The sequence below is a fragment of the Oncorhynchus mykiss genome, chromosome 8 (assembly GCF_057628025.1).
Source record: "Oncorhynchus mykiss isolate SJ-2025 chromosome 8, ASM5762802v1, whole genome shotgun sequence".
NCBI classification, from domain to species: Eukaryota; Metazoa; Chordata; class Actinopteri; order Salmoniformes; family Salmonidae; genus Oncorhynchus; species Oncorhynchus mykiss.
In genome coordinates, this window is record NC_143029.1 from 29344811 (window position 1) to 29357471 (window position 12661).

Sequence of the window (12661 nt, forward strand, 5' to 3'; positions counted from 1 at the left end):
TGTAGGCTACTTATATGTCCTTGTTTTTACTGTCTGACGTTGGTTGGCCTGTCTGTAACAGTGTTGAATATCATAGCAGAATAAAATAGTAGCCTGCTTTATCCGTCCATTATATGCTACAATGACAATGGAATCTAGTCCATTGAGATATATAATAACTAGTCAATTTAATTTTAATTTTCAGTTTATTCCAACAGAATTCGCAGACCATGGGCTAGATTCAATCTGTAGCCCGGAAGATCCACGTTATATCTCGATTGAAATGTATAGGTAATTTCCGATTGAGCTGACATATGCAGTGTATACCGCGACTGCGGTCTGTGCGAACACGGGAACATTGCCGTGCTACGGATTAAATCTAGACCCATGTCTGAATTACATTTCTACTCCACAAGAAACAATCACTGTACAGAAAATATTCAATAAATTATAGGTATTATATTCTGTGCTGTTGGTCCGATCACCACATTCTTTTGGAGAGATTGGAAACCCAAATTGGTCTACACGGACAAGTTCTGGCCTGGTTTAGATCTTATCTGTCGGAAAGATATCAGTTTGTCTCTGTGAATGGTTTGTCCTCTGACAAATCAACTGTAAATTTCGGTGTTCCTCAAGGTTCCGTTTTAGGACCACTATTGTTTTCACTATATATTTTACCTCTTGGGGATGTCATTCGAAAACATAATGATAACTTTCACTGCTATGTGGATGACACACAGCTGTACATTTCAATGAAACATGGTGAAGCCCCAAAATTGCCCTCGCTAGAAGCATGTGTTTCAGACATAAGGAAGTGGATGGCTGCAAACTTTCTACTTTTAAACTCGGACAAAACAGAGATGCTTGTTCTAGGTCCCAAGAAACAAAGAGATCTTATGTTGAATCTGACAATTAATCTTAATGGTTGTACAGTCGTCTCAAATAAAACTGTGAAGGACCTCGGCGTTACTCTGGACCCTGATCTCTCTTTTGAAGAACATATCAAGACCATTTCAAGGACAGCTTTTTTCCATCTATGTAACATTTCTGTCCAAAAATGATGCAGACAAATTAATCCATGCTTTTGTTACTTCTAGGTTAGACTACTGCAATGCTCTACCCTCCGGCTACCCGGATAAAGCACTAAATAAACTTCAGTTAGTGCTAAATACGGCTGCTAGAATCCTGACTAAAACCCAAAAAAATTATCATATTACTCCAGTGTTAGCCTCCCTACACTGGCTTCCTGTCAAAGCAAGGGCTGATGTCAAGGTTTTACTGCTAACCTACAAAGCAGTACATGGGCTTGCTCCTACCTATCTCTCTGATTTGGTCCTGCCGTACATACCTACACGTACGCTACGGTCACAAGACGCAGGCCTCCTAATTGTCCCTAGAATTTCTAAGCAAACAGCTGGAGGCAGGACTTTCTCCTATAGAGCTCCATTTTTATGGAATGGTCTGCCTACCCATGTGAGAGACGCGACTCGGTCTCAACCTTTAAGTCTTTACCGAAGACTCATCTCTTCAGTGGGTCATATGATTGAGTGTAGTCTGCTCCAGGCTCTGGAGCAACGAACCGCTGTCTCTGCCTGGCCTCTTTCCACTGGGATTCTCTGCCTCTAACCCTATTACAGGGGCTGAGTCACTGGCTTACTGGGGCTCTCTCATACCATCCCTGGAAGGGGTGCGTCACCTGAGTGGGTTGATTCACTGATGTGGTCATCCTGTCTGGGTTGGCGCCCCCCCTTGGGTTGTGCCGTGGCAGAGATCTTTGTGGGCTATACTCAGCCTTGTGACTGGATGGTAAGTTGGTGGTTGAAGATATCCCTCTAGTGGTGTGGGGGCTGTGCTTTGGCAAAGTGGGTGGGGTTATATCCTTCCTGTTTGGCCCTGTCCGGGGGATTCCTCGGATGGGGCCACAGTGTCTCCTGACCCCTCCTGTCTCAGCCTCCATTATTTATGCTGCAGTAGTTTGTGTCGGGGGGCTAGGGTCAGTTTGTTATATCTGGAGTACTTCTCCTGTCCTATTCGGTGTCCTGTGTGAATTTAAGTGTGCTCTCTCTAATTCTCTCTTTCTCTCTTTCTTTCTCTCTCTCGAAGGACCGGAGCCCTAGGACCATGCCCCAGGACTACCTGACATGATGACTCCTTGCTGTCCCCAGTCCACCTGGACGTGCTGCTGCTCCTGTTTCAACTGTTCTGCCTTATTATTATTCGACCATGCTGGTCATTTATGAACATTTGAACATCTTGGCCATGTTCTGTTATAATCTCCACCCGGCACAGCCAGAAGAGGACTGGTCACCCCACATAGCCTGGTTCCTCTCTAGGTTTCTTCCTAGGTTTTGGCCTTTCTAGGGAGTTTTTCCTAGCCAACGTGCTTCAACACCTGCATTGCTTGCTGTTTGGGGTTTTAGGCTGGGTTTCTGTACAGCACTTTGAGATATCAGCTGATGTACAAAGGGCTATATAAATACATTTGATTTGATTTGATTGCAAAATGTAGAATGGCATGATGTAAAGCCAACGCTACCTGGCCCAATGCATACTGTAAAGTTTGATGGAGGAGGAATAATGGTCTGGGGGTGTTTTTCATGTTTAGGCCCCTTAGTTCCAGTGAAGGGAAATCTTAACGCTGCACAGAGCCCTGACCTCAAACCCATCGAACACCTTTGGAATGAATTGGAACGCCGACCGCAAGCCAGGCCTAATCGCACAACATCATTGCCCAACCTCACTAATGCTCTTGTGGCTGACTGGAAGCAAGTCCCCGCAGCAATGTTCCAACATCTAGTGGAAAGCCTTCCCAGAATAGTAGAGGATGTTATAGCAGCAAATTGGGGACCAACTCCATAGTAAGGCCCATGATTTTGGAATGAGATGTTTTGCGAGCAGGCGTCCACATACTTTTGGTCATGTAGTGTATGTGATCATGTACTATCTGACCATAAACTCTTATTTACTGCACAATCCAAACAAACTTATTCAACAAAGCCAGTCTGTATAATGTGACTTACCGAGAAAAGCATACTATGGAGACTCATGAAGCTCAATGATGAAAATAAACAGTCATTATTAATGTATGTCATTATCACACACTATTTAGTTCAGTTCTTTGCACCCCATCATTGTGAGGTATTGTTTGTTTTGTGACACACTTCTATTCGGAGCTGTTTTTCCCAGCAATTTAATTATCCCGTGTATGATAGTTTTGGCCTGCCTCACTAATGAAGCCTTTTGCCTATTCCCTGCCTGTACCTTGGCCTATCGGATTTCCTGTTATCAACCTAATGCCTGATCTCCCGGGCAACGTTACTAGCCTCTTCCCTGCCTGTACTGTTGCCTTGTTGGACCCCTGTGTATGACCTTTTTCCTGCCCCTGGACCCAGCTACCTGCCTCCTCCTGTGGTCCTTTACAAATAAACGCCTGCTGTGCCCTGAGCTTGAAACCAGCTCTCTGTCTCCCATCATGTTCATTACAGTTTCACACAATGAAAAATTATCCTGTTCATTTGTCCATGCTAATCAAGACAGGATCAGTGAAAATAAATTGTTTATTGTGTAGAAAATGTTTGTTGTGAGCACAAATAAAGCCCTTACTAACACTGAGCCTATTACAAACATCCCAATGCACATACTATTCTATTATGTCTGGTGCAAATTAATGAAATTAAAGGTACTGATCCATTTTTTCAATAAAGGAACACTCCTTAATTTGCCTTTAAAAAAATTACTCTTTATTTTTTTTATGCCTTTTAAACAAACATTAAACTAAATGAACACACTTTCTGAAGGGAGTGGTTCATGTAAAGTAATCAGTCTAATGATTGATAGGTAAAACATTTTAGAATTTATCCACACCTTTCTCGAAAGTGGACATTATATTGTGAAACACAATATTTTGGTAGTATATTATCATCCCCCCTAAAGGACCTTCAGTTCATGAAATGTGACCCAACTTTCAAACCAACTCCAATTAATTTGCCCCATCCTGGAATCATTAGAGCAGCGTTTCCAACGTTATCCAGAGCTAGCTTCCACATTGAGGGCTTAGCTTTTTCCTGTTCCTCCTGCTCCTTCCTGAGGTCCTTTATCTGTGCCTCCATTTCTTGTGCTTTGCAATGAAACCCTTCCTTGAGGAGGTCTTCCTTCTCCTGAAATGACCAACATTGCTTAAATCACTAAAAAGCATTTTACCTCTCTATTGAGCTGTAATCTTGTCCTCTGAATTAGTACGCCCAACTACCAATGAAGAATGTCAATTGCAAATGAAGAAAACACTTTGCTACTGTAGTTTGCAATAGATGTATATTAATTCTGGATAACTTTACAATACGGTAAGCACAAATCAAGTCTATCGAAAGTACCAAGCAGTTACTACAGCAAAAAATACTGTATCATAGTTATTAGGCTGTGAGGCTAACAAAATCTTACAAAACTTTGTGAAATAGAAAACCAATTCGAAGTGCAAAAGGTGACTAAAATGCAGACAAACTGTAAACAAAACTGTCAAATAAAGACTGTTTTGGAAAATCATGTTAGGTATTTTGAGGGGACTATCCCTTAACCCAAAATCAATATACTGCCTGCTGGTCTCCATTATTACAGTTCCTACCTTGAGTTTGGCCTCCAGAACTCTATTGTACTCCACTTTAGCAGTTTCCTTGTCAGCCTCCATCTTCTCCAACAGCTGTTTCTTATGCTCTTCATGTGTTCTCTTCTGATCGTCCATCAGCATTTCCTGGACTCTGATCTGCTCTTCCATGGTTCGTTTCTCTTGCTCAGACGCCTCCCTTTTCGCTTTCTCCTCTAAAGAGAGAGAGAGCAAAACCAAGAAAATGTATTTCATTTATATAATTTTGGGCAACACAATAGGTTACATTTTCCTCGTCTGTAATGGTAAATGATTTTAGGAAACCCATAGTACACAGCCCTTGTATTTTTATTAAAGGTAAAGTTGCAAAGAATACTGTTTGCCACTCGCATTTACTGGATGGATAATTCCAACACAGGTCCTCACCTTCGGCCTTCAATTCAGCTTCAGTTAGAGACTGGTCTGCTGACAGGATGGCCTGACCAGTGCTTTCCTTGTCATTCAGGTACTCCTTCAGTACCTCTTCAGCCTAGAACCACACACATGTATGTACGCACACACACATGATAAGAGTCGATAAGAACAGAACCTCAACCTCCAATACACACGGCACCAGTCTTCCGTTTTAACCAATCAGTGAGGTTGTGTTAGATGCAAGTCCAACATACCTTCACTCCTTTGCCTCCTGTTGATCTGTATTCACTGGTCATCATTTTGAGATCATCGCAGTAGTGTTTGTATCCTCCAGGGGTCATGTAGGAACCTTTCCGAAGTTGAACCTTTAGGGGAGCAAATATGTGTTCGATGATGTGCGTGCATGCCCTCTGGGATTCCTGCGAGTTTTTATCACAGATTGTCGAATATACTTCTTGAAGCGCTTTCTAAGAGAAACATGGAGGGGTTGGTTAGAGAAAAGAGGTTAGGTCCAAACATGTATTTGAACTCCACTGTGATGTTTATGACATACTTTTGTCTAACAGAATTCAAATAATTCAATGTTTTGTGTTTTTATTGGTCACATAAAAATTTGAACAGATGTTATTGTCGGTGTAGCGAAATGCTTGTGTTCCTAGCTCCAACAGTGCAGTTGTATCTAACAATACACAACAATATACACAAATCTGAAAGTAAAATAATGGAATTAAGAAATATAAGGACGAGCAATGTTGGAGTGGCATTGACTAAAATACAGTAGAATAGAATACAGTATATACATATGAGATGAGTAAAGCAGTATGTAAACATTATTAAAGTGGCCAGTGATTCCATGTCTATGTATATAGGGCAGTAGCCTCTAAGGTGAAGGGTTGAGTAACTGGGTGGTAGCTGGCTAGTGATTTGTGGTATAATGTCAGAAAGCACCAAAACTCTTCTCAAATTAGGTATTTTGTTTGACCACTTGAGGGGGGTGGGGGCATGGGTCAAATGTCTTTAAAGGGATGGTTCACCCCAATTACAAAAACATATTGGTTTCCTTGTCTTGTCAGCAGTCTATGGGCAAGATAAGACAACAATCCACACTTTGTCTTTGTTTACCTTGGCTTTGTTTCCAAATGCTAACTTTTTAGCATTTTTGTCAAAAAAACAATGCAAGTTGATATTTCCGATATTAGCATTTTAGCATAGTTTCATGCTCAAATAATCTTAATGTAACTTTTTTGTGCTAATACATTTTGGAAACTTGCGTATATTTGTGTGATGTGAACTATCCCTTTAATTTATACATTTTTGCATAAGTATTGATTGATTCATTAATTGGTTTGAGATCCAAAACAATGATTTATGACCGTCCATTAAGAGTGGAGCAGATATAAAATCCAATTTACATATACTTCCAATATACAATATACTTCTAATAAATACCGCTACACGTTAAACGCAAATGTGTTGCTTGAGGGGAGAAAAATGTTTGGGCTATTTTGCAAAGAGCAAACTGTTTTCAAAGTTTAGTTAATTGTTTTGAGAGCATGGAACTTTTTTTCCCAAGATGCACCAAAATAAAGACTTTCATCCTCCCAAATGCAACCCATGTAATCATGGGTTGCACCTCCAGCACTCGGTCGCATCATACATACCATTGTTATGAACATTCTAAAGACGCCTTAGCCACAGTGACCCCCGAAAGTCGAGGAGTGCTCAGTCATTCTTAAAGGCTTATGATTGTTTAGTCTAAATTACACTATAGTTGCTTGGAAATACATTGACATTGCTAATGTATGCAATAATTAGTAAGAAACAACTTTGTCACCATTATGATGTCATCAAATTTACTTTAGACAGATGGCAATGTTACCATTAGCTAGCAAAGTTTGTCAAAAATACCTAGCAATGCTAATGTTAGCTAGCTAAAACCCGTTGCTCTCCCCTCACTTAGCTAGCTAGCTAACATTATACGACATCTAAAGTAAATCTGATGACATCACAATGATGACAAAAGGTTTTCCTACTAATTATTAGCCTCCTATTGAAATGTCATCGCGTTTCCAAGCCACTATAATGCAAGTCAGAGAAAATCTTCATCAGCTCCAATTGAGAATGAATTGAGTAGACTGTTCAGTCCTCCAGAGTAGTGTACTACGATGCAAGATAAAAGAGTTAGCTATTTAACTTCGGTCAACTCTGAGTTCAACTCGGGATAGCCGGTGACACGAAGGTGGCTCAACTTTTAGCCACCTACGAATCCTTCAGATCTAACCTGCTCTGGGTCAAGGTAAGTCAGGACTAATTCATAGAGACAGATATAGAGGACTCTAATGCCCAAAAGGTTTTACATGGGCATCCTCCATTGAAGACTTTCAAAATTTTGAAGTAGTCAGCTGGATGGGTCTTCCTTTAGGTTAAGGAAGGATCACATGATTCCATCTGGTTCATCAGGAGGGATTGACCAATGAATTATACTCGTGAGCAAACAGTCCATAACTGCAGGTGGCAGTAAATCGCAAACCTTGGCTTTATACCTGTTCAAACAACATACTCTAGGTGGCAGCACACACCCTTTCAGTTTGTTTGCCAACTCATAGAAGTAGAAGAAGACAATTGACTATTTCAAAATGTATATGGCCTCAATGGCGCTGCCCATGCTCTCACAAAGGCCAAAATGGGACAGATACAATAATGCAATTTCTATCTAAGTCCATGGGCTATCTCCATTTATTCTGAATGAAGTGTATGTTGCAAGTTGAAGACCAATGAAATCATATTCCCTCCCTCTCAAAAAGATTGTGTCATCATCCTCTTCAGTTGTATTAATATATATTGTATTAATATTGTATTGATCAATGGTTTTGTATGTTAAAAATAATATTATTAAAATGCCTATCACATTACACATTCAATTTTTGTAATAACAGGAAACATTTACAACTTCACGCAGAAGAGATTTCGGTCTAAATGTAAATGTGGCACTGACTCGCCCATGGATTGATGTTGCCACTTGTGACATGAACGCGCACTAACAAGCCTGGCTTGAACAGGCTCGGGTAAGAGGCTGGTGCACAATCAATATCCACCTTCGTAACATGGTTGAAGCTTGAGCTGGAATGTGAAGCTAACTGAACCTAGCTAACTTTAGAAAAGCCAGAGTACATCTAGATAGATGTGTAGTACTCCACTCAGTCCCAAAGAGAACCTTAATGACAATATTATGATGCAATGTGCAAACCACGAGTATAATATATTCCCATACCATGAGCTCCTTCTGGTACTTCTGTTCTTCATCCTTGAATGAACTATTCATGAAGATGGCCACTGCCTCCCTCTCCATGGAAGCATGAACCATAGACAGCTGCTGCTGGGTCTCAGTGGGAAAGACCACCATCTTTGCCATGCTCTGCTGGTAGTAGGCCTTGGCCTTTTCAAGGGCACTGGAGTTCTCAATCTGGGCCAGCGCCACCACAGCATTGTCCAGGCAGGGTACCTGCCCACTCCGTATCATGTCAACGTACATCTCTGTCAGGTTCCCGAGCACTGCATAGGAAAAATGGGGCTCAGCACATCTGGCAGTAGTATTTGTAGTAGTAGTGATGGTGGTGGATGTAGTAGTTTAAGTAGTAATGATGGTAGTAGCAGTAGTAGCAGTGGTGTTGGTAGTGATTTTAGTGGTAATGATGGTGGTTGTAGTAGTAGTAGTAGATGTTGTTAGTGGAAGTGGTGATGGTGAAAGGTAGTGGTAGTAGTTGTCTGTTGTGATTTTAGTGGTGGATGGTTGTTGTGTTACAATGAGTGTACAAAACATTAAGAACTCCTTCCCAATATTGAGTTGCTCTCAGAACAGCCTCAATTCGTTGGGGCATGGACTCTACAGGCTCTGTCGTAACCGGCCGCGATCGGGAGGTCCGTGGGGCGACGCACAATTGACCTAGCGTCGCCCGGGTTAGGGAGGGCTTGGTCGGTAGGGGTGTCCTTGTCTCATCGCGCACCAGCGACTCCTGGGGCGGGCTGGGCGCAGTGTACGCTAACCAAGGTGGCCAGGTGCACGGTGTTTCCTCCGGCGCATTGGTGCGGCTGGCTTCCGGGTTGGATGTGCGCTGTGTTAAAGAAGCAGTGCGGCTTGGTTGGTTGTGTTGGTTGTGGTTGTGTATCGGAGGACGCATGACTTTCAACCTTCGTCTCTCCCGAGCCCGTACGGGAGTTGTAGCGATGAGACAATTGGATACTACAAAATTGGGGAGAAAAAGGGGTAAAATACTCATCCAGAGGCGGTGCTCCTAGTGGCCGTGGACTTCAATGCAGGAAAACTTAAATCCGTTTTAGCTAATCTCTACCAGCATCTTAAATGTGCAACCAGAGGGAAAAAAACTATTTTCTCCACACACAGAAATGCGTACAAAGCTCTCCCTCGCCCTTCATTTGGCAAATCTGACCATTACTCTATCCTACTGATTCCTGATTACAAGCAAAAACTAAAGCAGGAAGAACCAGTGACTCGCTCAATAAGGAAGTGGTCAGATGACACAGATGCTAAGTTACATGACCTTTTTGCTAGCACAGACTGGAATATGTTTCCCGGGATTCTTCCGATGGCATTGAGGAGTACACCACCTCAGTCACTGGCTTCATCAATAAATGCATCGATGACGTCGTCCCCACAGAGACCGTACGTACATACCCCAACCAGAAGCCATGGATTATAGGCAACATCCACACAGAGCTAAAGGGTAGAGCTGCCACTTTCAAGGAGCGGGACTTAACAGGGAGGATTATAAGAAATCCCGCTATGCCCTCCGACGAACCATCTAACAGGCAAAGCGGCAATACAGGACTAAGATGGAATCGTACTACACCAGCTCCGACGCTCGTTTGATGTAGCAGGGCTTGCAAACTATTACGGACTACAAAGCGAAGCACAGCCATGAGCTGCCCAGTGACATGAGCCTACCAGACGAGTTAAATAACTTTTATGCTTGCTTCGAGGCAAGCAACACTGAAGCATGCACGAGAGCATCAGCTCTTCCGCACGACTGTGTGATCACGCTCTCCGTAGCCGATGTGAGTAAGACCTTTAAACAGGTCAACATTCAAAGGGCCGCAGGGCCAGATGGATTACCAGGACGTGTACTCCGAGCATGCGCGGACCAACTGGCAAGTGTCTTCACTGACATTTTCAACCTGTCCCTGCCCGAGTCTGTAATACCAACATGTTTCAAGCAGACCACCATAGTCCTTGTGCTCAAGAACACCAAGGCAACCTGCCTAAATGACTACCGACCTGTAGCACTCATGTCTGTAGCCATGAAGTGCTTTGAAAGGCTGGTCATGGCTCACATCAACACCATTATCCCAGAAACCCTAGACCCACAATTTGCATACCGCCCCAACAGATCCACAGATGATACAATCTCTATTGCACTCCACACTGCCCTTTCCCACCTGGACAAAAGGAACACCTACGTGAGAATGCTATTCTTTGACTACGGCTCAGTATTCAACACCATTGTGCCCTCAAAGCTCAACACTAAGCTAAGGACCTTGGGTCTAAATACCTCCTTCTGCAACTGGATCCTGGACTTCCTGACGGGCCGCTCCCAGGTTTTAAGGGTAGGTAACAACCCATCTGCCACGCTGATCCTCAACACAGGGGCCCCTCAGGGGTGCACGCTCAGTCCCCGCAAGGCACTACAGAGGGTAGTGCATATGGCCCAATACATCACTGGGGCCAATCTTCCTGCTATCCAGGACCTGTATACTCGTCGGTGTCAGAGGAAGAAATTGCCAAGATCTCCAGCCACCCTAGTCATAGACTGTTCTCTCTGCTACCGCACGGCAAGCGGTACCGGAGCACTATATCTAGGTCCAAAAGCCTTCTTAACAGCTTCTTCAAATGGCTACCTGGACTATTTGCATTGTCCCCATGCAACCCCCCCATTTTTACACTGCTGCTACTCTCTGTTTATTATCCATATATAGTCACTTTACCTCTACCTACATGTACATATTACCTCAATTACCTCGACTAACCGGTGCACCCGCACATTGACTCTGGACCGGTACCCCCCGTATATAGCCTCGCTACTGTTAATTAATTAATTAATTAATTTTTTACTTCAGTTAATTTTTGTAAATACTTTCTTCTTAAAATTGCATTGTTGGTTAAGGGCTTGTAAGTAAGCATTTCACTGTAAGGTTGTGTTCTATTCGGCGCATGTGACAAATAGCATTTGATTTGATTTGATTGAAGTAGATTTAACAAGTGACATCAATACGGGATTGTAGCTTTCACCTGCATTCACCTGGTCATTCTATGTCGTGGAAAGAGCAGGTTTTCTTAATGTTTGATATACTCAGTGTATGGTAGTAGAAATAGAGGTTGTAGTAATAAAGAGGTAAAAGTAGACATGGTAGTTGTGGTAGCAGCAGCACAATTGGAAAAAAGCCATTGTAGTGGAATATTTTCAATTATACCCAATAGACATACACTGTATTTTCTCACACCTATATAATAGTTTAAATACTCACTTTTACCAGTGACTTTCAGGCCACCTATCATGGTCTTAGTCTTGACTTCTTTAAACAAGTGGTCACAGAAGTCTCTGGACTGCTTCACAAAGGAGGGTTCCAAGTCAGCATCTGTCAACTCCTCCATGCGTTTCATTTTCTCAGAGTTGGCAGGACGTTCAAAGACAAAACACCAACGAGGGGAAAAGAATTTCCTCAGACAATCACGAGGCAGGTTGTATTTAACAATCTTGTTGCTCGTACCTTTGAAAAAAAAAAACATAAATGAACAGATAGAACAAATTACAAGACAACAATCCATGTTGTTGTTTTGTTTACCTGACCACTGTCTCCAAATGTGAATTGTCCAAATCATCTTAAAGTAACTTAATTGAGCTAAACAATCAATTGAAGAAACTTTAGGATGATTTGGATATGAAATGTCAAAAATGCTAATATCAGGACCATTGATGTGAACAAATTAGCATTTGTAAACAGTGGCCAGGTAAACAAAACCAAAGCATGGATTGCTGTCTTACTTTGGCAATAGACTGATTGCAAGGTAAGGAAACTAAAATGTCATTTGGTAGAACTGTCCTTTTAAGTAGAACTTTAAGTACCATATATTAAGTTTCATTGATCCATGTGTAGTATTCTCACCTTGTTTCGGTTTAAGAGCATTCTCCAGGTACTGATGTGCGGTGATGGGTTTTCCATCAAGCTTTAACTCTAGTCCGAAATCTCTGACTGCCCACACAAAAGACGGAAAGAAACGGACATAGTCTGCAGATTCATCAATGTCTCCCTCAACCGACTTCACCTTAATGTGGTCTGTCAGTTCTGTCACATAGCTTTAGGGGGCGGTGTTGAGGACAATAAACCCAGACATATCCAGACTTAGTTAGATGACACATCTTTGTTTCTGTCCCATCATGGCATCTGTGAGAGCATGGGCAGCGCCATTGAAGCCATCTCCATTTTGAAGTAGTACATTTTTTCCCACTACTACTTCTATTAGTTGGTAAACAAATTGAAAGGGTACATACTGCCACCTGGAGTGTTGTTTGAATAGGTATAAAGCCAAGGTTGGCAAATTACTGTCCCCTGCAGTTATGGACTGTTTGCTCATGAGTATAATTAATTGGCTGACCC

The 12661-nt window shown here is 42.3% G+C and overlaps 1 protein-coding gene across 2 annotated transcripts in view; it reads right to left on the reverse strand.

The window, feature by feature from the left end:
* Positions 1 to 3696: 3696 nt before the first annotated feature.
* The window catches only part of LOC110529748 (guanylate-binding protein 3), a 30056-nt gene continuing 21091 nt past the window's right edge, over positions 3697 to 12661 (reverse strand). Inside the window, exons 5-11 of one of the 2 annotated variants that reach the window (XM_021612228.3) lie at positions 12170 to 12360; positions 11531 to 11773; positions 8262 to 8542; positions 5245 to 5457; positions 5003 to 5105; positions 4598 to 4791; positions 3697 to 4136 (exon numbers count right to left, since the gene is read on the reverse strand). In XM_021612228.3, coding sequence (XP_021467903.2) covers positions 3918 to 4136; positions 4598 to 4791; positions 5003 to 5105; positions 5245 to 5457; positions 8262 to 8542; positions 11531 to 11773; positions 12170 to 12360 — 1444 coding nt within the window. In that variant the 3' untranslated portion in view covers positions 3697 to 3917. The remainder of the gene's footprint in view (positions 4137 to 4597; positions 4792 to 5002; positions 5106 to 5244; positions 5458 to 8261; positions 8543 to 11530; positions 11774 to 12169; positions 12361 to 12661) is intronic. The other variant, XR_016497717.1, reaches the window with a different exon arrangement.